Source organism: Cricetulus griseus, chromosome 2, assembly GCF_003668045.3.
Source record: "Cricetulus griseus strain 17A/GY chromosome 2, alternate assembly CriGri-PICRH-1.0, whole genome shotgun sequence".
In the NCBI taxonomy this organism is placed as follows: domain Eukaryota; kingdom Metazoa; phylum Chordata; class Mammalia; order Rodentia; family Cricetidae; genus Cricetulus; species Cricetulus griseus.
This window is the reverse complement of record NC_048595.1, coordinates 28275101-28301686: the sequence shown is the minus strand read 5'-3', so window position 1 is coordinate 28301686 and position 26586 is coordinate 28275101. Positions and strand designations below refer to the sequence as shown.

Sequence of the window (26586 nt, the reverse complement as noted above, 5' to 3'; positions counted from 1 at the left end):
GTGCCAGTATGCCTGTGGTGGTCAGATGACAACGTTATGGAGTCACTTCTCTCCTATCTGTATGTGGGCTCCAGGGATTGAACTCAGGTCATCAGGCTTTCATGGCTAGTGCTTTACCCAACTGAGCCATCTTAAAAGACCAGAAATAGGATATTTTGACTTGGGTTTAAGTTTCAGACTCCACATGAGTGGTAGACCTGGCATCAAGGGTTTGAAACTGAGGCTGTATTCATTTTGTAGTTTTGGGCCTTCTCCCTGCCTCATTTGACTTCTAGAGCACCTTGGCTACTGAGTGAAGGATGGCTTCGAGTTAATTATGGAAAAAAGATATAACAGTAGGAGGAAGATGTAGTTGATTTTCTTCAGCTGAGGAGCAACGGCTTTAGGGTAGATAGCTTGTTCTAGGTCACACACAGTAAGAGGCAGTGGAACCTAAGTGTCTGATTCCAAAGCCTGTGTCTTTATGTAATTCGAAACCACAGATTAGGGCTGGGGATGTGGCTCAGTCGGTAGAGTGCTAGTCTCATGTTCACAAAGCCTGAGGTTTGACCTACAGCCCTGTATAAACTGACTGGCCATAGTGGCACATATCTATATTCACAGCTCTCAGTATGGGAAGGCAGGATGATCAGAAGTTCAAAGTCATTCTCTTCTACATATTGAGTTTATGACTAGCCTAGACTACATGAGGACCACCTCATATATAAAACCCAAACAAAATGAAAACAAAAGCAAAAATAAGCAAAAAGAGAAACATCACCACAGTGAAATGGCCATTATTAAGTATTTGCTGTGTACCCTTCCAAATTTTCTTCTTAATTAACTAATTGTTTATTTTATGTGTATTGGTGTTTTGCCTGTATAAGAGTGTTGGGTCCTCTGGAACTGTAGTTACAGACAGTTATGAACTGTCATGTGGTTGCTGGGAATTGAACATGGGTCCTGTGGAAGAACCACCAACCAATGAATCATCTTAATAATTGAGCCATCTCTCCAGCCCCCAGATTTCTTTATGTTTATAGATCTCTATTTTCTGATACTTTCAAAAAATTCCTGGCTGGCTGTGATGATGTACATCTTTAATCCCAGCACTCAGGAGGTAGAAGCAGGTAGATCTGTGAGTTTGAGGCTAGCCTAGTCTATTTACTGAGCTCCAGGCCAGCCAGGGCTACTAGAGAAACTGTCTCAGAAAACAATAACAAAAACAACCCCCCCAACCGAACAATAGGCTATGAGTTTGAAAGAGAGAAGGAGAAGGGGAGAGTTACATGGGAGGATTTGGAGGGAGGAAAGGATAGGAGCAAATTGTATAACTTTTAGAAAAAAAAACAAACCAAAAAAGTATTTTTTAGAAGTTGTTTCTTTAGTTTACAATTTAAGAGGCTAAAGGTCCAAGTTTGAGCAGCTCCATCTGTTCAGGGCATTGCAGTACATGTAGAACAGGCTGTTTTGTGTCCCCCAACCCCCCATAGGATTTCTCTGTGTAGACCAGGCTGAGATCCACCAGCCTCTGCTTTCCAAGTGCTGGGATTAAAGGCGTGTGCCACCACTGGGGGAAGGGGGTGAGGGGTTGGAGGGTTATTCTTTCTGTAAGGACTTGCCATTGAGGAGACAAACTGGTGTCTTACAGGATAAACCTTAATCCTTTCTGAGACTAGCATCCCCAGTTGACCGGATCACCTCAGAGCCTCAGCTTTTAGAAGTTCCACTACCACTTGCCATTGCTAAATGAAGGCTAGCCTTCCAGAGAAGCCTTGTGGGCAAGCTGCATCCAAACCATAGCAGTATGTATGTATATTATGTATGTCGTATATGTGAATGTAGATTCACAGTCCTTTCTCACACATGGCGATATAGCTGGCCACACTCATCACCACCATCTTCCATGTTTCTTCGGCACTTCTGAACTCCCAAAAGCTTTGAGGGCTGAAAAGAAGTTTTGTTTGGCTCAAGCTAGATTTGGTGGTGAAACTTCCTTTTACTGATATGAGTCTATTTATAGGCTTTATTTATCGAAGTGTTGCTATTCATAAGTTGTACTGCATCTCAACTTCTACTGGGATTTTTACAGCAATGGTGTAGGTAATGTCTTATTATCCTAGAGTGTCCCAAATTCTGAGTTCCAGTGTACACTGGGCTTGGAGGTTTCGAAGCCAGGTTCCGTGGGTCTGTGTTTGACTATACTGCTATTCAGGCTAAGAAGGAGCCTTAAAAGGAAACATTATCTGTTAAGGTTTGTGTGGGAAGATTGTTGGTATTTTTTTTTTCTTTAAGATGTGAATGCAAATCCCAGCACTCAGGAGGCAGAGGCAGGTGGATCTCTGTGAGTTCGAGGCCAGCCTGGTCTCGAAAAACAAAACAAAAGAAAACAAAACAAAAAATATGTGAATGCAGAGTCAGAATTAAAAAAAGAAAAAAGAAAGAAAAAACATTCCACACTTCTCCACACCCAGATCAAGCTTCATGCAGTTGTTAGGACTGACCAACTAGGTAGGCTGTTGATGGGAAATGACTCCAAGCGTAGGCATGATAGGTAGTCATCAGGAATGCTTTCAAGGATCACCCCTGAAAAATGTCTCCTATGAGGAGAAAACTGAGACTGTTTTGTTTAGTATTCTTTATCGACTGCCAAGTATGCAGCATTTGTTATGGCAAGCCAGCGGCTGCAGGAAAAAGAATCCTGTGTCCTCTCCCGAGAAACCTGTGGTCCAACTAAAGAGGTGAGACATCTAAGACCCCTGAGCCAGTTAGGGTTCTGCTGTGACAAGTCCCTGCACAGATGGAAGTACCATGAGCTGGGTGTGCTGGGATCCCAGAAACTGGAAGGCAGAGGCAGCAGGTTCCGTAAGTGTGAGGCTAGCCTGGGCTATACAGCAAGTCCCTGTCTCAGAAGACATGAGGGTGCTGGAGAGGTGCCTAAGTTCACTTCCTGGCACCCACAGGCATTTCACTACCACCTATAACTCTGGCTCCTGGGGATCCATGCCCTCTTCTGGACTCCTTAGGCACCTGAATTCACATGTACATTCTCTCTCCTCTCCCTCCCTCTCTCCCTCCCTCCCTCCCTCCCTCCCTCCTCCCTCCCTCCCTCCCTCCCTCCCTCCCTCCCTCCTTTTCTCCCTCTCTCCCTCTCTCCCCCTGCCCCACAATTAAAAATAAAATAAATCTTGAGGCTAGAGAGATGGCTGCTCTTTGCAGAGGTCCTGGCTTTATTTCCCAGAAACCACACGATATCTCACAGCCATTTGTACCTCAGTTCTAGGGGATCCGACACCTCTTTTGGCTTCTGCAGGCACCAGGCGTTACATGTGGTGCTGGCCAACACCCATATACATAAACTAAAATTTCAAAATTAAAGAAGTATATCCTTTAAGTCAGGACGTGGTGGCACATGCCTTTAATCTCAGCACTTGGGAGGTAGAGGCAGGCAGATCTTTGGGAGTTCAAGGCCAGCCTACTTTACATTATACAATTTTGTACAACCTAGGGCTACGTAGAAAGACCCTGCCTCAGAAAAAAGATAAATAAATAAAAATAAATCTTTAAAAAAAAAACCAAACAAACCCACGAAATTGGGCTGTAGAGATGGCTTAGCAGAAAAGGCACTTGCTGCCATGCCTGACAATCTGAGTTCAGTCCCTGAGACCCAAGTGTCAGAAGGAGAGAACCAACTCCCACAAGTTATCCTCTGACCTACACACACACACACACACACACACACACACACACACACACACACACATACACACACACACTTAAACAAAAAGCTAATTAAAAAGAGGGCCAATAAGCTGGCTTAGCAGATAAAGCACTTATTGTGCAAGCCCAGGAACCTGAATTTTATCTCCAGAACCTACATAAAGGTGGGAGGAAAGAACCAACTCCACGGAGTTGTCCTCTGACTTCCTTCCAATAATAAAGGGGGGGGAAAAGACACTGGTGGAGGAGGAGAAGTAAGCAGAATAAGAGGGAAGAAGGAGAGGATCAGAGATGGCTTTATGGAGATGGTGGTCCTGAGTTGGGCTGTGGAGTTGAAGGGTGAGTGTGGCTTACCAGATGCTGACGGAATTGGCAGGTGGGCTTAGATACACACAGGGTCACGGGTATGGCAAAAAGGTAAATAGTTTTGATGTGAGTAGATTGAGGACTTGGAGAGGTGGGGATGAGGGTGGGAAGTGCAGCTGGAGAGGCAGCCTGGGTTATCTGTAGCCAACTTTGCATGTGCTAAACCCACAGGTGTTCAGGTTTATTTGAGAGTGACTCAAGTTATTGAGGGACCTTATACACAAATGACCTGCTGAAATGGTGCTTTCTTCTGACTGTTGATGCAGCAGGTTGGAGGCGGGGATGGCAAGCATGCACTTTGTGGAAATCAAGGCTGAAGCTAAGGCATGGCCATGGGGATGAATACGAGGGCTAATAGAAAAATATTTAAGAGAGCCTTTAATTCTAGCACTCCAGAGGCAGAGGCTGGTGGATCTCTGAGTTTGAGGCCCAGCCTGGTCTATATATGAAGTTCCAGGACAGCCAGGACTACATAGTAAACTCCAATCTCTAAATAAGTCAATAAGGATAATATTCCTAGATCTGGTAACTTTTCTTCTTTTTTAAAAAATTGAACTGTACATTCCCCCCCCCTCCTCTTCTCTCCCCTTTCACTCCCCCACCCTTGCCCTAAATGCTCCCAATTTACTCAGGAGGTCTTGTCTTTTTCCCCTTCCTACCCAGATCCATGTATGTCTTTCTTAGGGTCCTCTTTGTTACCTGGGTTCTCTGGGATTGTGGCCTATAGTCTGGTTGTCCTTTGCTTTATGTCTAATATCCACTCATGAGTGAGTAGATACTGTATTTGTCTTTTTGGGTCTGGGTTACCTCACTCAGGATGGCCTTTTCTAGTTTTTTTTTTTTTTTTTTCTTTCTTCTCCAAGACAGGGTTTCTCGGTAGCTTTGGAGCCTGTCTTAGAACTCGATCTGTAGAATCTCTGAGAGATTCTGTAGACAAGGCTGCTTCTGCCTCCTGAGTGCCCAGCTTAGACCTGGTAATTTAACATGAGAAGGAAAGAAAAATCTTGTCACCTCTTGGACTGGGTGACAAGGGATTGGAGGGCTGAGTCTGGGGAGAGGCCGAGAGGAACTAGGGAAGCTGGGGCCAGAGAGGGAATAGTGCTATGTACTAAGGAGTAGTAAATGCGGTTGACAACCAGCTTCCATGCCAGATCCTAGGGAGAAAAGGTTCCAATAACTGATCGTGGCTGGAAATCCCCCAAATGGTGCTCCCTAGTCACTAATGAAGACAATCCATCCCACGGAGAGGACTGGCAAGAGGGAGTGGTACTAGGCAGCTTCCACAGCACACTACCTCCATGCCATGGGCACACTAAATGGCCTTTAAGTGCACAGACATCATAGTCATAGCTCCCAAGGCTGAGAAGCTCAGGTCTCTCTGCCTGTTACAGAGCTCTGTCTTTACATTTTCCAGCTGGTGATGTTAATGTTACTATGTTATAGGTCAACAAAGGAAGACCCAAAGGAGGAAGTGACTTGTCATTTACACAGGAAGATGGTGGTGGAGTAGGCCTTCAATTTCAGTCCCCTGATACTTTAATTCTGCTACCACGGTGCAAGCCTGCTATACACCATCACCTTTTTACATCTCAGGGACTAGTAGCTGGGGGTGGGGGTGGAGCCAGCCCTGCCTCCCCAGGCTTATCTTTTAGTGGGAGTGGCATCCAGTGTCTGGTATAGATGAATGATTACAAATTTTTTGTTGTTTTTATGAGACAGCATTTCATGTAGTATAGACTGACCTTGAACTTCTGATCCTTCTGCTGGTGTGCACCACCATGCGGTTTCATGCAATGCTGGTGTGGGACCCAGAGTACAAACTCTCAGCTGAGCTACATCTCAGGCCTAATTACAAATAGTGTATGAGTAAAATTACTTGATATCAAATGATGCTAGTACTAATAGACAAACTATTTTTTTTTTTTTTTTTTTTTTTTTTTTTTTTTTTTGGTTTATCGAGGCTGGGCTTCTCTGTGTAGCTTTGGAGCCTATCCTGGCACTCTCTCTGGAGACCAGGCTGACTGGCCTCGAACTCACAGAGATCTGCCTACTTCTGCTTCCCAAGTGCTGAGATTAAAGGTGTGAGCCACCAACGCCCGGCCCTAGGCAAACCTTTTTATTCTTAAGTTTACTTAGGATGTGTGTGGTATGTAGGGTGTGTGTGTGTGGCTGTGTATATGTGTGTCTGTGTGTGCATATGAAAGGCTGGGGTCAACATAGGGTGTCTCTCAATTATTCCCTGTCTTATTTAGGTTTTTTTGAGACAGGGTCTCATTATGTAGCTCTTGCTGTCCTGGAACTTGCTCTATAGATCAGACTATAAAGCCTCAAACTCACAGAGGTCCGCCTGCCTCTGCCTCCCGAGTGCTTTGATTAAAGGCGTGCACCACCAACACCCAGATAAATCTCTCTTATTTTTAAAATTTTATTATAAGAGCACACCCTTGCATTTGTGTGGATGTCAGAATGACCTTGTGGGAGTTGGTTCTCTCTTTCTGTCTTTACTTGGGGAGCAGGGTTAGAACTCAGATTTACATCTTGCAGCTGCAAGTGCCTTTATCTTTTAGAAGTTAGATGTTGTTCCTATGCTTCTCTGAAGCCCTTCCGAGACTAAGTATTGACATAGGGATGTAACATGAAAAGACCCAGAGACAGATATTGGGGTTCATGCTTCAAGCTAAAGATCAGAAAAGCAAAGCAGCTGGGCACTAGCTCCCACTCTAACTCAGACTGAAATGTGATCCTGTCTCCACCAAATCTCAGACTGTAACCTCTCCTCAGCGTGGCTGAAGAATTCTGAGACTTCAACGTCTTCCTATCCTCAATGTGGCTGGAGAATGAATCCCTGATACTGACTACTGAAGATCCTGCTCCTTTCCTTCATACCCCTCTAGTGCTAGAATTAAAGGCTTGTGATCCCAGGTGCTGAGATCATCTTTGTCTGAGCTGTTTCTCTAAAGGACTGGATCAATCGTGTGTAAATCTGGGTGGCCTTGGACTTAAAGAGATCTGTCTACCTCTTAATTCTGAGTTCTGAGATGAAAGGTGTGTACCACCACCTCCTAGTTTCTGGCTGCTGGGATTAAAGGTGTATATTACCACTGTCTGATCTCTATAGCTTGAGACTGATTTTGCTTTTCTGAATCTTTAGGCAAGCTTTAATAAATCATAAATAATATATCACCACATAGGGACATAGTAGGAGTGTAAATTTTCAATGAGAACACAGATCTATTGAACACCAGATAGCTTGTAGCTCAAGGGAGTTGGCAGTTTCAACAGTAGATGGTGCTGCATTCCTGGTGATGCTGTTCGTCTTGGTGGTTTTGTGATTAAAAGCAAATAAACAGGGTGAGTAAACATCACCTTATCAAAATGTTGGGAACTGAAGGGTTTGGGAGTGTGGAATTGTTTTTTTTGTTTGTTTCTTTTTAGACTTGCTTATATATAATACGATTTATTATGGAGATGGTACCCAAATGTAAACATGACATTTAAGTAGAGCTTGTACATACAGCCAAAGGTATATGTTCGTGTGAATGTACATGTGTGTACATGTTTGTGTGTGAGTGTGTGTACATGTTTGTGTGTGAGTGCAGGTGTATGCATGAAATGTTGAATTGTGTGGAATTTTCCATTTCTGTGCATCATGGTAGCGCTCAAAAATTTTGAAATTGGACTGTTATACAGAGAAAGCCTTTTTTTTTTTTTTTTCTCTGTGGCTTTGGAGCCTGTCCTGGAACTAGCTCTTGTAGACCAGGCTGGTTTCGAACTCACAGAGATCCACCTGCCTCTGCCTCCTGAGTGCTGGGACTAAAGGCATGTACCACCACCGCCCGGCGAGAAACCCTATCTTGAAAAACAAACAAATTTTTTTTGGAAACTGGCCATGGTGGCATAGGCTTGCAATCCCAGTACCTGGGAGGCTGGGGATGGAGGATTTCTGGAAGTTTAAGGTCAGCCTGAGCTAAATAGCAAGATTCTGTCTCAGAAGACAAAAAAGGGAGGGGGCATGAAGAGGAGAAGGGAGATGGCTCAGAGGTCAAATGCTTGCTACTCTTGCAAAGGACATAGTTTAGTTCTTGGCATCTATGTTGGGTACATATTAGACCCAATGCTCTCTTCTGGCCTTCTTGGACATCCACACTCATGTACACATAGCCCCACATAGACTCACATACAAACACACAATTAAAATTAAAATAAGCTTTTAATCCAAGTGTGTGTGTTTGTGTGCATTTTGTTCCTGGGGAATTGAACCTAGGGCCTCACATATGCTAGGTAAGGATCCTACCACCAAGTTATAGATCCTCAGCCCTTTTTTGTTTTGTTTTGTTTTGTTTTTTGTTTTTTGTTTTTGTTTTTTTGGTTTTTCGAGACAGGGTTTCTCAGTGGCTTTGGAGCTTATCCTGGCACTCACTCTGTAGACCAGGCTGTCCTTGAACTCACAGAGATCAACTGCCTCTGCCTCCCAAGTGCTGGGATTACAGGCATGAGCCACCAACGCCCGGCTGATCCTCAGCCCTTTTATCTGTTTTTGTTTTGTTTCAAATAGGAGCTCAGGAGCTCATTCTGAAGCACAGGTTAACCTGGAACTCAGGACAGTCCTCCCTCTTCATCCTCCAAGTGCCATAATTTTGAGTGTATGCCACCACTCATACTGTGTAATTTTTGTTGTGTTTGGTTTTCAAGACAAGGTCTCTCTATTAGTATCTCTAGCTGTCCTAGAACTCAATATGTAGACTTGGCTGTCCTGGAACTCACTGCTGAGTAAATTTTTTACTTAAATGTAAAAAGATCAGGGTTCAGTGGGTGAAGATGCTTACCTCCAAGCCCGGTCACCTGAATTGTCTCATCCAGTACCCGCTTAGTAGGAGGAGAGAACCAACTCCCTCAAGTTGTCCTCGGACCTCGGCAAACATTCTGTGGCACATGTGGCTCCCCTCTCTAATAAATAAACATGTATTTTGACAGTAAGGTGCTATGAACTGAGGAAATTTAGGAGCTTTTAGAGTAGAGATAAAGGGGTATCCTGGAACGGAGGGCTCCCACAGTGTCAGAGTGAGCATCTAACATCTGAGCCCAGGCTTGGATGGCTGAGGAGTGAGCAATGTGGGTGTCTGGAGGAAGTGAATCCCAGACAGAGGGACTAGCAAGAGGAAAGCCCCTGGTATGAGCTTAACATGTTCTGGGAACAGTGAAGAAGGAAACAGGGCAGGGCCAAAATGTGTGGGGTCCTAGAGGCATCAGAGTCCCAGGGCAAGGCCTTCTCAACTCTTTCCTCTGAAGGTGTGTTTTATTTTCAGTGTGATGGGAAGCTGTTTGAAAATTTGAAGCAGAAAAATGACCTCATCTAATATTCTCGTGTACTTTAAGGTTTGCTGTGGCTACTCTATGGCAAGCTAACAACAGGCCTTGTACAAGGAGGCACACACACAGGAAGCTGCTGCTGTAGTCTGATGAGAACTCCTGGTCATGGATTTGAAGGCAGAACTCGCTTTGGTTGTCAATGAATTGAATGTAGGAGGGAGTGAGGAAAAGGAAGAGCCAGGATAAGGCCTTGGGGTGTTTGTTTCAGGTCAGCTCTAAGTAGCTCAGGCATCTTTGGACAGCAGTGGTCTCCCAAGTGCTGAGACTATGGGTATGTCTCACCCTGCTAGTTGGAGCCCTAAATTCTTTTGTTTTCTTGTCTTGTCAAGACACAGTTTTATACTGTAGCCTAAGCTGCTGTCAGACTTGAGGCAATTCTTTTGCCTCAGCCCTGAGTGCTGGGATTACAGGCATGTGCTGCAGTACCCAGGGAGTATGAGGTTTATAATCTGATCAGCTGGTTGAGTGCTGGTGCCATTTTTACTGGCATGTAGAAGATGAGGCCAGGATGTGGCTGTAGGAACTGGCAGTCAGGTGGAAGGTGGAGCAGAAATGCAAACCTGAGATTTTGTTTAGTTGTTGGTTTGTTTGTATGCCATGAGATAAGTTTTCATACAGTTTTTCCATAGTATCCCAGGGCAAACTGGAACAGTCTGACTGGGGCTCCCTAAGACCCATACATAGGTCAATGGAATCATGCAAAGCACCTGGTTCACAGTGCAGCTTGTTATTTGTGGCTTTTCCTCCAGGACTTTCAGATGATGTAGGTGGAGACTCTAAAGGTGTTTAGAAAACTTAACTCTGCTTTTCCTGCTCAAAAGTCTCCTTGGTGGGTGGGACATTCTCCCACATCTCTTTTTCTTTCTTTCTTTCTTTCTTTCTTTCTTTCTTTCTTTCTTTCTTTCTTTCTTTCTTTCTTTTTCTTCTTCTTCTTCTTCTTCTTCTTCTTCTTCTTCTTCTTCTTCTTCTTCTTCTTCTTCTTCTTCTTCTTCTTCTTCTTCTTCTTCTTCTTTTTATCTGTCTTTGAGGCAGAGTCTCTACATAGCCATTGCTCTGACTGTCCTGGAACTCACTATATTGACCTGGCAGGCCTGGAATTCAGAGATCTGCCTCTTTTTTTTTTTTTTTCCATTTCTTTCCTTTTTTTTTTTCCCCTCCTAAGACAGGGTTTCTCTGTGTAGTCCTGGTTGTCCTGGAACTCACTCTGTAGACCAGGATGGCCTGGAACTCAGAGATCTGCCTGCCTCTATCTCCCAAATGCTGGCTGTTACCACCACCCAATTGGTAACATGCTCTTTGTTCCTAGCACTTGGGATGCAGAAGCAAGTGGATCTTTATGAGTTTGAGGCCATTTGGAGGTCAGAGAACAATTAGGGAGAGTTAGTTCTCTCCATTCACCATATGGGCCCTGGGAATTTAACTCAGGTTGTCAGACTTGGTGTCAAGTGCCTTTACCTACTGAGCCTTCTCCCTTCATGGTGCATCTTATCAAAGCATGTCCCCCATGTTCACCTTGTCTGCCATTTTCTTAAAGCGGTAATGAGTCGCATTCCTAGACTGTTCTCCTTGTGCTCATTTGCATTTATGTAACAAGAGACCCATACGGAGGTAATAGAGAGGGCCTAGAGGTTAAGAACACTGGCCACTCTTGCAGAGGACCCAGGTTCAGTTCCCAGCACCCACATGTTGTCTCACAACCATCTGTAACTCTAGTTCCAGGGGATTCTATGCTGTCTCCTAACCTCCTTGGGCATCAGGCACACAGGTGGTGCAGTACATACATGTAGGCCAGACATTTACACACATGAAATAAAAAAATCTGAGGGTGGGGGAGAGGTAGTTGAGAGAGCAAGCCATGTAGTTTTTAAAATCCTGAGACTAGGGCCGGGGAGATGTCTCAGTGGGTAAAAGTATGCAGAATCTCCAGCACTCACATTGAAAATAAATAAAAAATGAAACCCTGAGGCCAAGTGAGGAGGTTAGGGTCTGAGGAGGAGAAGAGCTAGGGAAGAGGTGCTGTGCTTAGGATCTTGCTAGGGCCTGGGTGGAAAAGGGAGGAAGCCCCAAGGACTAATTCCCGAAGGAAGCAGTGACATCCACCAGGACTTACTTCAAGGAGGTCAGAGTGGACACAGCTGCAGACTGGGTGGACTGCTGTATCTGGCCACATTATTATCAGTTACCATAAGCAGCAGGTAGTGGGAGATTAGAGACAAGGCTTCCTGGACCACAGAGGGCCAGACAAGGCTGGACTGCAGCAGGGTGAAGAGACAGGATAAGAGCAGAGGCTGGATAGAGATGAACATCCCACACAGGGTTTTGGTCTAAGCTCCCAATACTAAACTCTTTTACATGTTAGAACTTTTTTTTTTTTTTTTTTTTTGAGATGGGGTTTCTCTGTGTAGCCCTGGCTGTCCTGGTACTCAAAGGTCCTCCTGCTGGGATTAAAGGCAGGCTCCACAACCGCCCTACTTGGCACATTTGCTTACAAGTATTAAACCGATGTTGATAGGTAACTATTAACCAAAGTCCATATTCAGATTTCCTTAGATTATTACCTCATGACTTTCTCTGCCCATAGTCCCATTCAGGACCCTTATGACATTTGAATTGTCATGTGTCCCCTTAGTTTCCTCTGATGCCTGACAGTTTCTCAGTCTTGCTTTGTTTGTGATGACCTTGATAGCCCTAAGGAGACTCCCTTTCCTCCTTAGCCTAGGCCCCTGTAGAGGGAGGGGACAGTCTATGTGTCAAGGGTACAGGTTATCAACATGACTTTATCACAGGTGACCGTTGACCTCAGGAAGTGCTTGGCCCATTTCTGCCCCACAAAGCTTTGATTTCCTTCCTTTGTGTGCTTCGTCACTTGGAAGGAAGTCACTCTGCACATCCTAAGGAATATAGAGTTAGCTTCCCCCTCTCTGAAGGGGAAGCTGCTATGTGAGTTATTTGGAATTCTTCTGAGGAGTTATGTCTTCTCATTTGTTTTATCATCCCAGAGATCATTTATTATTTATTCCCATATTTTTAGCGATTTCCTACTTTCCAGTGGTGTTGGGTATTTCAGGCCCATTTTGTGTATTTCCGTTCTCAGTCCCCAAATAACCATACATCTCAGGAGCCCAGTATTGGAGATCAGTATTAGGAGCTGAGGTCTCACATCAAGTGTGCTCATTGCTCTTTGTTCCTGCTTCTGAGATGACAGCAAAGGACTATGTGTCTATGGAGGGGGCGGCAGGTTTTTGTTTTCGTTGTCTTTGAGAAAGGGTCTTATGTATCCTAGACTCAAACTCACTGTGTAGTTAGTTGAGGATGATTTTGAACTTCTGACCTTCCAGCCTCCACCTAGGATTGTTATAAACTACCACATCCAGTTTCTATGGTGCTGGGGCATGAACTCAGGGCTTCATGCATGCTCGACAAGCACTCTCCCAACTGAGCTACATCCTCAGCCCATAGGAACATTCTTTTATTTATTTAAATTTTAATCGTGTATGTGTGAGTATACGGCATGTGTTTATAGGTGCACTGGGAGGCCAGCATCATCGCTGGATTGGAGTTACAGGTGGTTGTTTCTATATTTAATCGCCTGTATTAAGATAAATATTAATTTATAATGATATTTCTAAGTCTAATATGTTACCACATGGATCATTCTAGCTCTTTCTTTGGTCATCGAACCCTCCTGCTCCAATAATGGGTGGGTTGTTTGGCTTACATCATCCATCATCTCTACTCTGCTCCACAATTGTTAATCTGTCCCCTGTGGTAGCCACATTCTGAACTGGAACATCTGCTTGCCTACAGTCTCATCTGCCCCCAGGCTTACAGACTTCTCATTTTTAAAGTTTTGTGGCTAACACTTTTTTCTTTACCCCATGTCGGTGTGGTGGTTCCATGCTTTTGTGACATAGTTAGATGCCTTTGTCAGTTTCTGCATTTAATTCCAACAGTCTCTAAGGTCTTAAGTAGTTTTAGTTATTTATTTTTGGCTGGTGCTAGGAATTAAATCCAGGGTCTTGCACATGTTTGGTAAGCATTCTACTGCATCTCTAGTCCTTGAGTTTTGTTATTGATTTGTTTATTTCATTTTTTGAGTCTGGGGCTTATTATGTAGCTCTGGGTGATCTGGAACTTACTAAGTAGACCAGGCTAGCTTTAGACTCACAGAGATCTGTCTGCCTCTGCCTCTGAGTGCTGAAGTTAAAGGCATGTGCCACCACTGCCCTGGCCCCATCTCCACTTCTTAACTGCTGGAATTACAGGTATGTGCCAACTAGCCCAGTTTTTGTGGTGCTGAGGATCAAACCCAGGGCTTTGTGCAAACCCAGGCGTAGTGCCAGGCAAGCTCTATGCTGACTGAGCCACATCCCTGGCCACTCCATTATCTTTTGATGCCTAGACTAGTGTCATGTACTTACTCACTGTTACAGCTTCTCCCTGGATAGTTTCAATGCTCCAATAATACTTGTCCTTCACATACTTAGCCTCACACCCCAGAACTCCCAACATCTACAGGTCTGGTTACTATTACTGTGCTGTACCTTACCTAGGAGGTTATGTAAATAAAATCACACTCTATAAGGCATTTTTGGACTTACTTCTTTCACGTAGCAAAGTGCATTTGAGGTTTACTCTTGTCTTCTTGTGGCTTTGAGATTCATTCACTCATTCATTTATTTTGGTTTTTCTGAGACAGGGTTTCTCTGTCTAGCTCAGGCTATTCTGGAACTTGCTCTATAGACCAGGCTAGCCTCGGATTTACAGAGATTCACCTGCCTCTGTCTCCTAGCTACTGGGATTAAAGGTGTGTGCCACTGTTGGGTGTTGTCCAGCAAGGTTTAGTTAATGTATTTTTTATGTGTATGAGTATCTTGCTTACATGTGTGTATGTGCACCCACATGCATATCTGGTCTGCAGAGTAAGAAAAGGGTGTTGGATCTCCTGGGACTGGAGTTACAGGGGATTGTGAGCTGCCATTTGCATGCCTGGAATCAAGCTTGGGTCTTCTGCAAGAACAGGTGCTATTAACCACTGAGTCAACTCTCCAACCCCCTCCCTTTTATTTTGTGGCTTTATAATCCACAGTGCATTCCTTGTTTGTTTGTTTGAGTCAAGGTTTCACATTGTAGCCCAGGATGGCCTGGAACTTGTGGCTATCTCCCTGACTTAGCCTACCATGTCCTAAGATTGCTATGTATCACTATGCCTGACTTCCATTCCTTTTGTGTATGTGTGTGTGGTTCATGAACGTGTCTTAATCAGGGTTTCATTGCTGTGAAGAGACTCCATGACCACAGCAACTCTTATAAAGGAAAGTATTTCATTGGAGCTGGCTTACAGTTTCAGAGGTTTAGTCCATTATCATCATGATGGGAAGCATGGTGGCATGCAGGCAGACATGGGGCTGGAGAGGTAGCTGAGAGTTCTATATCTGGATTGGCAGGCAGCAGGAAGAGAAAATGAGCCACTGGGCCAGGCTTGAGCTTCTGAAACCTCAAAGCCCACCCACCGGGACACACTTCCTCCAACAAGGCCACACCTATTTCAACAAGGCCATACCTCCTAATCCCTGTCAAGTAGTGCCACTCCATAATGACCAAGCACCCAAATATATGAGCCTATGGGGAGTATTTCTATGCAAACCACATATTGAGCATGTAGATATGTATGCTGATCCAGGCAAATGTGGGGGCAGAGTAAGATGTTGATTGTTTTCTGCTATCACTGTCTATCTCTTTGCCTTGAAACAGGGTCTCTCATTGAATCAGAAAAATCTCAACATTTCAGCTAGGCTGGTGGCCCAGTAAGCTCTTAGCACACTCAACTCATCTTCACCGTACAATGCTGGGATCATAGGCAAATGTTTGACTTTTAAAATGGGCTCTAGGGGTTTGAACTAAGTAAGGGTTTTCATGCTTGTAGAGCAAGTGTTATGTAGCTGGTCTTTCTTTGGACCACCAACTCTTGAATAATGACATGGAGACTTTATTAATTATGAAAGCTTGGCCTTAGCTTAGGTTTGTTTCCAACTAGCTCTTCAAACTTAAATTAACCCGTTTGTATTAATCTATGTTCTGCCATGTGGCTCGTTACCTCTCCTCCAAACTCTATGTCTGACTTCCTCTGAATCTCACTGGTGAATCAATTGAAGATTGTGCCAGTTAAGGAAGGCTTGTTGTCGAGCTGGGCATTGGTGGTGCATGCCTTTAATCTTAGCACTCGGGAGGCAGAGGCAGGCAGATCTCTGTGAGTTTGAGACCAGCCTTGTCTCCAGAGCGAGTGCCAGGATAGGCTCCAAAGCTACACAGAGAAACCCTGTCCCCAAAAAACAAAACAAACAAACAAAAAAGGAAGGTTTGTTGTCTTTGGGTATCCATACCCCCACCCTCACCCACGGTAAAAATAAATAAGAGAAACCAAAAAGAAGAAAATGAAGTCCTTAGCAAAACAGATTTCTGGGTTTCATGTTACTTTTTCTGTAATTTGCATTCCCAGAAGGGGGTGGAATAGCAAGAATAGCTTTGTTTTCAGCAGCAAAGCCATCTTGGTAAGCTACCTTTCCACTCTGTACATGTCATGTGCAACTGCACCTGTGGGCCAGCATGGGCTTTGCAAGAGTTTCTAAGCAATGTATAAGCTGCCAGTGATTCTGAGGTTATTGTCTGAGAAGCTGTGGTTTGTGCACTCAAGCACACTAGTATACTTTAATTCCCTCTCCTTAGGTGGCTCTAACTTGGACAGCTCGAGGCCAAATGGGAGAGGCCTTCTTATGGACCAAAGCTCTGGGGCCAGGTGTCAGGATAAACCAGACAACTCTGTTGCAAGGTAACGCAACTCCCCCCCCCTTCATTTGTGTCTTTTATGAGTGAGACTATATTCATCAGAGAATAATCACCCTCACTGTGTATAACATAAATTGTTCCAAGCCTGAGAAATGTTTCTAATGTGCGTGACACAGCTCTCGTACTGTGTATGCCAAGTTGCATCCTCTTACTGGGACTGTTGTTTACATCAGAGTTTCATACTTTTCTGTTCTAGAGCTAAGGAGACTCAGGTGAGAAGAAATTACATAAGTGGGTGAAGAGAAGGCTCAGCAGTTATGAGCACGGAGAACCCAAGCTTGATTCCCAGCAGCCACATGGCTCCAGGGATTTGATGCTCTCTTCTGGGAATGGTGCTCATGTGTACATATCCTTATGGAGACAACATTCACATGCTTAAAAATAATAAAATAAATCTTAAAAAAAGAAAAGAGATGCTGATGGATAGGGGCCCACACCTTTAATCCCAGCACTTGGGAGGCAGAGGCAGGTGGATCTCTGTAAGTTCAAGGACAGCCTGGCTACAAAGTGAGTTCCAGGATAGCCAGGGCTACACAAAGAAACCCTGTCTCAAAAATAAATAAATAAATAAATAAATAAATAAATAAATAAATAGGAAGAGAAAGAAAAGAAAGAAAGAAGAGACTACATAGGTTGGGTAGAGAAGATGACTCAGGAGAGAAAGCATTGTCTCACTAACTTAAGGCCCTGAGTTCAGATTCCCAGAACCTGTGCTTTTTTTTTTTTTTTTTTTTTTTAATAAGGCATCAAACTTGAACTTGTAAGCTCTCTTACTCTCCTGTGGAGATTTAGAAAATGGTCTAGAGAGATACTTTGACAGTTTAGAGCACTTATGTGCAATTGTGAGAACCAGTCCAGATCCCAACATCTGCGTACCAACCAGCTGCTAGGTGAACACGTGTTTGTTATCCAGGTCCCAGGACAGGAAGATGGGGCATGGGAACAGGAGGATCATTGAGACTTGCTGGCTTCCACCCTGGGCCAAACAGGAGCCTCAGATTCAGGGAGAAAACTATTCTAAACTACCTGAAGGACTAGACAGTGATGGAGGAAGAGATCTAGTGCCCTCTTCTGGCCAGTGTGTGCATTCAAACAAATAGATCATTTTAAAAAGCTTAAACTTGGCCAAAGTGGCTCTCTCCTTTAATCCTAGCACTAGGGAGGCAGAGGCAGGTGAATCTCTGATTATTCAAGGCCAGCCTGGTCTACATGGTGATTACAGGCCATTCCTCTACACAGCAAAACTCTTGTTTAAAAACAAACAAACAAACAAACAAACAAGGGGGTTGGAGAGATGGCTCAGTGGTTAAGAACATTGACTACGCTTCCAGAGGACCTGGGTTCAATTCCCAGCACCCACATGGCAGCTCGAAACTGTTTGTAACTCCAAGATCTGACACCCTCACACAGACATACATGCAGGCAAAACACCAATGTACATAAAATAAGAATAAGTAAATTTAAAGAAAAACAAGCAAAAATATAGGAAACTGAAAATGTTTGATTTTCCCCCTCACATTCTTTTTTATATTTTTCTGACTTGGAAAACACTTATTTTTTCTTCATTCCTTTCCCATCATGTACATCATATATAGTGTGTTTTCTAGTTCCTCCTACTGGTGGTAAGTAGAATCATATGGTCAAGATAAAATACTTTTTGGTCAATGTTGTAGTTACACCTTAAGGAACAATGGGCAATCCCCAAATTTGAATGCATTCGGGAATCTGCCATTCTCCAACCATTTGGGTATCTATGTTATATATTCTTAAATTTGTTTTGTTTTTTTGAGACTGGGTTTCTCTTTGTACACCTGGATGTCTTGGAACTCACTTTGTAGACTAGGCTGTCCTTGAACTCACAGAGATCCGCCTGCCTCTGTGGGGGGCATTTTTATTCAAACAGCCATACGTGTCATTTAGTCAGTGCTGGGAATGGTTTCAAGAGCCTTATATACTTTAGTACATTAAGACATCTTCAATGAGTTTCTTAGGTTGTAACATAGGACCCTAGTAGGTGAATATATCATATTTTTCTTACATTAGCTCTTGAATGATTTATGTCTTGACTACAAATACTACATAACAATGTGATCTAAATTTCCATTGTCTTTTTATTTTGGCTTATTCCAAGGGGTCCAGAGGACCTTACATTCTTGTTCTATGAGGCACAAAGGTTCAGAAGGAATGCTGTCCCATCTGAGTTCTAATCATGCTCCACTCCCTCCAGCAGGAAGAGTGAATTCTACTTTTGTAGCACTGGGGGTTTAAACCTAGGGCCTTGTGTATACAAGTCAAGTGTTCTGTCTATGGAGCTTTGTCCCAGTCTTCCTTCTTTTTTCATTTATGGTCCCTTTGTGACCCGAGATGCTGTGAATATATTATCAGAAAAAAAAATCTCTATGTGTAATTAACATGTCAGTTTACTTAATCTCCCACTTGTTATTAGCAAATAAGTTTAACTTGGACTCTCTTATTCTTCTGTGATACAGGTGCTAATGTGTGGGAACATTTAGCTTTATATTCCTTTTTCCATGCCAGACTCAAAGTGTGATTAAATTGCTTTTATTTTTCCAGACAGAATAAATCTAAGTCTGAAATTACTGACATGGTTCGCTCCTCCACAATCACAGTATCAGACAAGGCTCACATTTTATCCATGCAGAAGTTTGGGCTGCGAGACACAATGGTGAAATCACATCTTGTGCAGAAGGAAGAGGATTATACCTACATCCAGAACTTCAGGTAGCTACCCAGGTTCTCCACAGTTTTATTTCTCTTAAGACAGGGTGTCACTATCTAGTGTTGTCTGGCCTGGAACTGTCATGTAGACCAGGCTGGCTTCAAACTCAGGAGATCCCCTGCCTTTGCTTATGGAGTGCTGGGACTTAAGGTGTGCATCAGTGGATTTTCAAAATGACCGTCCTACTCTCTGGAGTTTAAGCAGCTGCCTCATACACCTTGGATTCGGAAGCAGATTGCTCTGTTTGATGTTTTTCTTTTTCAAAAAGTATCGTTGCATTCCCTTTTTGGGGGTGTGGGATAGGGCATAACGCCCCCCTGTGCTATCCAGCTCGGTCTAGAACTTAGTCATCCTCCTGCCTCAGCTGTACAAATGCCAGGGTTATAGATATGTGCTACTGTGCCCACTCTGAACGTGCTGTGTCTTCTCTGGGCAGGCTCTGTGGGTGATGGCTGAAGTGAGTGGCACATCTTGCAGGTGGCTGCAGAGATATTTACAGGGATAAATGAGTACAGAACAGTGAGCAGTACCCAGAGTCTCAAGTTCTTGCCTAAGGTTTTCTATTCACTCCAGGCCTTTGAAGAAAACCGTTGAAAATGAAATGAAAATGAAATTCATTGACATTCAGTAATCCTGTTAGCTGGGGTAACTGAACATTAAATGAATAAAACTTTCAGAGTTCTGCTGGAGCTTTAAAAATCATTGCACTGGGACTATTTGGTAAAATAACATTGTTTCTAGGCATCTGGTGAAGAAATAACCTTTGACCACTCCTGTCACTTTTACCAAAAGGAATTATTAAGCGCTTACCATCTTTTTCCTTTTAGTAGCACCCACAGGGCAAAGTCATTTTGTGGCTTATGACACCACAATGGCTATTTAAGGGAAGGAGGAATGTTCCAAGCAGGCTGGCTTGTATACTTGCCTATCTGTCTATCTGTCTATCTGAGGTAGTGTCTCTCCATGTAACTGTGGTTGCTGTAAACTCAGTTTGAAGCCCAAGCTGGTCTTGAACTCACAGCAGTCCTCCTTCCTTACTATCTCAAGTGCTAGGATTGCAAGCATGTTCCACCACGCCTGGCTCAGAGAAGAACTATGTTGTTTGCAGTTATCACAAAGGCCGATTGCTGACCACCTCTTTGGTGGTGTGATTATTGGTCTAGGTTAAATAGGACATTTCTTATGTGTTTCCCTTTTGTGTTTTCAAGACAGGGTTTCTCTGTATAGCCTTGGCTGTCCTAGAACTACCTCTGTAGACCAGGCTGGCCTTTAACTAACTGTAGGCAGGGCTGCCTCTGCCTCCTGAGTGCTGGGATTAAAGGCATGCGCCACTACTACTACTGCCAGTCCATTTTTTATGTCTTAAAATGCCATTCCATGGAGACTGAACCTTAGACTTAACTGTTTCCAGATCACTGATTGAGTCTCTTTGGTTATAGGTTTTTTGTGGGTACATACAATGTGAATGGACAGTCCCCCAAAGAATGTCTCCGGCCCTGGCTGAGCCACAGCACCCAGGCCCCAGATGTGTACTGTGTAGGGTGAGTGCTCCTCTTCTGTTGTTCCCATGCTGAAGGAATGGGGACATGAATTGAGCTGAGTCTTCATAGCAGGTGAAGGAATTGAAACATGAGCTCAGCTCAGGGACAGCTGCTTCTCTGTTTGATGCTCTGGCTGATAAATAGAGGTCTGGCCATGTACTGTGCTTAGCATTTAAATGCCAATATTAATTTAGTATAACCTTCTGTTAAAATTGGTGTGTCATTAATTGATATTCAACACATTTTTCTTCTGTTAAAAATTGGTGTGTCATTACTTGATATTCAACACATTTTTGGTCACAAAGCAAAAAATATTTTTGCCAGGATAGGAAGGTTCCCTAAATTCTAATCAACTAGTCAGTTTTGAGTATGTGTGTGCATGGGTGTAAGTGCATGCATTAGTATGGGAGCCAGAAGACAGTCTGGCATTCCTTAGGTGCATGTGTGTGTGTGTGTGTGTGTGTGTGTGTGTGTGTGTGTGTACAGGACAGACAGAGACAGGGTTTCTCTCTAGTCTGGGGTTCATTAGGACTAGGCTAGTTGACCAGCAAGCCCCACGAGTCTGCCTGTTTCTGCCTCTCAGCACTGGATATGGATCACCATGCTTGGCCTTCATTTTTTTTTTTTTTTTTCTGTTTTGAGACAGGGTCTCACTGTATGGCTCTGGCTGGCTTGGAAGTTGCTATATAGACCAGATTGGCCTTGAGCTCACATAGATCTACATGCCTCTGCCTTTGGAGTATTGGTAGTAGTGGTGTGAGTTACCATGCCTGGCCCTATGTTTAACTTTTTTGTTTTGTTTTGTTTTGTTTTTTTTGAGACAGGGTTTCTCTGTGTAGCTTTGGAGCCTGCCCTGGCACTCGCTCTGGAGACCAGGCTGGCCTCGAATTCACATAGACCCACCTGCCTCTGCCTCCTGAGTGCTAAAGGGTTTAAAGGTGTGCAACACCACTGCCTGGCATGTTTAACTTTTTTTAACCATGGATTCTGGGGATCAAACTCAGGTCCTTGTTCTTGAAGGACAAAATACTGACTGAATCATCTTCCCAGCCCTTTATTTTATAGTTTTGAGAAAGGTTTTACCATGTAGCACTGGCTGGTTTAGAACTTGCCATGTGGACCAGGCTGGCCTTACATGTGTAGCAACTGTCATGCCTTTGCTATACACGTACTGGCTTTACAGATGTGCACCATCACACCTGGCTTGGTTTTATTTTGTTTTGCTTTTACAATGCAGTGGATTGAACAAAGGCCATTAAAAACGTGTTTGGCAAGTGCTTTCCTACTGAGCCCCTCCCTGAACTCAAGCATTAATTTCTGCACACTATCCTGTCATCACAGTCTGGGGTACAGTTGGTGGGAGGGGGACTTAAAGAAGCCCAAATGATGTATTGGAAAAAGCTAGAACTTGAGGTTTCTATAGATCAAGTAAAACAAAACCAACAAATAGACCTAAATGTGAATTCCAATTTGCCATTTGTCCTTGTTGACCTAATGATTCTAGATGTAAAACTGGGGCGTGGGAGGTGCTTCCTACCAGTTCAGTGGCTAGATCATAGAGAGGAAATGAGCTCATGTTCAGAGAAGCACCTGGAAGTCGCACGGCATTCCATTCTCTGGTTCTGTTTGCTTTTAGCTCCTCTGGAGGGTCCCGCAGTTCAGCATTCGAGCAGACTTAGTGTACATTCCCTGCATGTTGCCTTTGTCTCTGGTTCACTGTTGCCTCTCCTCATAGGTTCCAGGAGCTCGATCTGAGTAAAGAAGCCTTCTTCTTTCATGACACCCCAAAGGAGGAAGAGTGGTTTAAGGCTGTGTCAGAGAGCCTTCATCCAGGTGCCAAGTATGCAAAGGTAAGGGAGGAGCCAGGGACGTCGTCACTTTCTGTATCCTGCAAGGAAAGCCAGAGATAAGTGCTCAGCTTATTGGTGATCCTTCAGTAGAAGCCATTCCTAGTCAGCTTCACATTTCTCCAGAGGAGCCTGTCTGAGCAGAAAGATGCAGGGTCTGGGCACTTGTAAGTAGTTTGGGGTATCACGTAGCATGTGCAGTGATTGGCACAGACTGCCTTGTGTCCTGACCTGGGGGAGGAGGTGCATTAGTACTTCAGCCAGCTCCCACACCACATTTCCCTCAGAACACTCTGGTTTCCAACTTCTGTCTGCCACAGCCATCACTTGAGAATTGGGCTCTGTGTTCTAGGTGAAGCTCATCCGGCTGGTTGGAATTATGTTGCTGTTGTACGTCAAACAGGAACACGCAGCACATATCTCAGAAGTGGAAGCTGAGACTGTGGGGACAGGAATCATGGGGAGGATGGTGAGTCCTTGGTAATGTTTTGCACATGGAGGACCTTGATCTTGTTTTGACTCAGCTTCTCAGGATGTAGGAATCATACAAACCCACCTGAGATGCTGCTGTTTTATGATGAGCTGGATTGAGCAGACAATTTAGAAATCCAGCTGGTGCATTTCTCTATCCTAGTAGTTAGTCAGTGCCAGAGCCTCTGGTTGACTGACCTGTAGTGTAATACAGTACAGAAACTGTTTAGGCCACCTAGGAAAACAGAGTCCTCTTGGTTTGCAATGTCCTCTTCTTGCTCCTAGAATCCTGCTCTTAGATTCCTCTGCAAGAGCTGCATTGGACATGTGGCTGACTCACCAGTGATACAGAGAAAAGAACAGAAGGTCGAGAGAGGCAGATCCTGACCCGAGCTTTCTATAAATGGCTAGTCATTTTGCTTGGAGATTTGTATTCTTATCTGTAAGATATAGCTAGTAACCCCATAAGGCCATTATGAAGACAAAGGCAAAATATGTGAAATTCTGAAGGTTTAAATGACTGAGGAGGGGGTCCTTTTACTAGGGTAACAAAGGAGGAGTGGCGATCAGGTTCCAGCTGCACAACACGAGCATCTGCGTTGTAAATTCCCACTTGGCAGCCCACACAGAAGAGTACGAGAGGAGGAACCAAGACTACAAAGACATTTGTTCTCGAATGCAGTTCTCTCAGGTGGACCCAAGCCTTCCCCCTCTCACCATTAGCAAGCATGAGTGAGTCTGAGTTTATTCCCTCCTCAGTCCCCTCCTGTGACTGCTAGGCTCTGGGTTCTCTGTCATGCTGGGGAGGTGAATGCTGGAGGGTGGGTAGCTGCCAGCTCTTATTTGTCTCTTGGAAATTCTTGGCTTCCTCACTTACCATCTGGAAGACCTCTAGAACCATTGTCAAGCATCACTCATCCCTGGAGAGGCATGGGGTTTATTTGCCTAGAAATCTGTCTTGATTTGCACTGGGAGCAAAGCAGCCAAGGAGCTTGCATCTCACGCACAGTTTGGAATACTGTTTTAGGTTTCCATGTCTGTTCTTCCAGAGCACGTGCAATTGAGAGTTGGACCTGTGCTTCTTGCCTGCACTGGCTCTTTCATTCTTGATTCTACTCGTCAAAACCATAGTTGCAACTGCACAGAGCATATTGTGTCCATTTTTGTTCATTCTCTTTATTTCATTTATCCCCCAAATTTGCTATTTTATCTGATTTCAAAGCCTTGGAATTTTAGACTTTATGATCACAACTGAAATTTGTGAGTCTTCTTTTATAAAGAGGAGGAAACCACTGGGGTCCTGTCCGAAGCAGCAGAACTGTCCCTGGCTTGTTGGTATTCTGGAAGCTGACTGGATGGCTGTTCTTTTCCAGGGCCCCTTGTAGAGAGTATGTCTCCTTTGTGAGGCTGCAGCTGGCACGGCCTTTTATTTGCTTTTAGCCTGAGTATGTGTTTGCTGGGGGAAGGGGCACACTGCTAGGCAGATTATTTAGTGGCATGGCTGTTGGCTTCAGGTAGAGCAGTATTTGACTTCATGGCATGTCTGATAACCTCAGGGAGCAGCAACAGGGATATATAATGAACCATGTGATATAGTTCTTCCCAGGAGTGCAGAGTAAGCCAGTGATGTGGTGGGCAATCCCGGCCTTACTATTAAATGGGAGCTTTGCTTCAGATAGTTTTCCCTTGAAAAATGCCAAGAGCATGTTTGTGGGCTAGAATCTAACAGGGGTGCCTGGGTGACTGGTGGGATCTATACTTCTTGATCTTTTTAAAACTACTTACTACTATTCAATAAACAACTATCTTGCGTTTAGACATCTTTTGTTTGTTTGAGTCATGGTCCACTATATAGCCAAGCTAATTTTTAACTGGCTATACTGCTGAATCAGCCTCCTGAGTGCTTGGGATTATAGGCATGTATCATGACACCAGCAAACAGGCATTGCTTTTAGATTTTATGAGTCTGTCTTTTCAACCATACCTGAATAAAACTGTCAAGAACTCCAGCACATTTATGAAGAGTGTGAGCCAAGACAATTGAGTCAGCAGTACCTTAGATGTGTTAGTAAGTGGGTGGGAAGGAAAATTCTGCCATAGCTAAGTGTTTGTCCCCCTCTGGGACTTCTGTCTGATGTGTCCTGAATAGGAAGGTTCAAGCCTCTCCTAACCCCTGTCACTTTTGTGCTCCGTCCTCACAGTGTGATCTTGTGGCTGGGGGATCTCAACTACAGAATAGAAGAGCTGGATGTGGAAAAGGTGAAAGCGCTCATCGAAGAGAAGGCCTTTCAAACCCTGTATGCATATGATCAGGTACAGATGGGCACCGTGCCTTCCTCAGGCAGCTGCTCCTCCGCTGTGAGAGGAGAGCCCCATTTCTCCTTCCCCAGCTTGGGAGGCTTCCCTGAGGACCTGATGTCCACTCATGCCTGCATTCCATCTGCATTCCTCTCTCTTGGCTCTGTTCTGGAAGCACTTTGTGTCCCTTAGAGTAAAAACATGCTCTTTCTTGTCTACAAAGAGATCAGGAGTTTGTTTTTCCTTCAGTAAAGAACCCACTTGGTGTTTTTTTAGGTGATTTACTAATTCTCTCTAGAATGAGTCTGCTGCTCCTGCCACCTCCTTCTCACAAGTTTTCTCCAGTGTGAGCAAACTCTCTCAGCAGTTCTCTTCACTTTGATAGTCAGTTCTGTGGCCTGCTGTTTCCACCGTCATTTGACGTAGCATGTCCTTCTGAGAGCAGCAGCCACTTCACAAGCTGACTTTCTTTGCTGCTCTCCTCAGACTTGAGGCTTACTTCTTAGGTGCTCAGAACTTCAGGATGCTGAAGCCGTCTTTCTTTTCCACCTGAACTCTTGTCTCCTTCTTGACAACCTTGGCATCATTAGGTCTGATTCCTTCAATTCTCCTTCTCTCTCCCTGCGCAGGATAGTTGAAGGAGAAGAGTCTTAGCTTTGCTGTTTCTCTTCATGAGATCATTTCCTTACTGACTCGTGGCATAGGAATGGTTTTCTCATGGGTTCTTATGTTCTTACCCTTTGAAGTAGGGCCTGGGATGTGGATTGATTTCATGGTCTCCACTAATCCCAGGTTTGACCTTTTATTCTGAGGGCTTTTCTCTCCCATTCTTTTGTATAGCTGAAAATCCAAGTGGCTGCCAAAACCGTCTTTGAAGGCTTCACGGAGGGTGAGCTTACCTTCCAGCCTACTTACAAGTACGATACTGGCTCTGACGACTGGGATACCAGGTGGGTCAGAGGTCACTTCTGGGGGTTAAGGAGATACAAACCTAGGAGTTCTGGGAAGTACTTGCCCTTGTGGCCCTGTTTAAATTCCTTGTGACTCTCCATGTTTTCCACTGTGGCCAAACATTTCCTCTTGGTATCTACTCCCTAAACTCCTAAACCCACCCCTCCACATTATTTCTTTCTGACTTAGGCATCATTCTATCATGGGCCTTGATACTGGATACTGATTGACTTTCCTTTTTTTTTTTTTTTTTTTTTTTGGTTTGTATTTTTAGATAAGGTTTCTCTGTGTAGCCTTGGCTGTCCTGGAACTCACTCTGTTGACCAGGCTGGCCTTGAACATGCAGAGATCCGTCTGCCTCTGCCTCCTGAGCGCTGGGATTAAAGATTTGTGACACCACCACCCAGCTTTTCTTTTTAAAAAGATGAATTTATTTTATTTATTTATTTTTATTTTA

General features: G+C 44.1%; 1 protein-coding gene across 1 annotated transcript in view; it reads left to right on the top strand.

The window, feature by feature from the left end:
* Window positions 1-26586, top strand: part of Inpp5b (inositol polyphosphate-5-phosphatase B) — a 68494-nt gene that overhangs the window by 24497 nt on the left and 17411 nt on the right. Inside the window, 8 exon segments of the mRNA XM_027399223.2 lie at window positions 16162-16264; window positions 18856-19023; window positions 20461-20562; window positions 22298-22412; window positions 22762-22878; window positions 23425-23612; window positions 25082-25193; window positions 26019-26128. Coding sequence (XP_027255024.1) covers window positions 16162-16264; window positions 18856-19023; window positions 20461-20562; window positions 22298-22412; window positions 22762-22878; window positions 23425-23612; window positions 25082-25193; window positions 26019-26128 — 1015 coding nt within the window.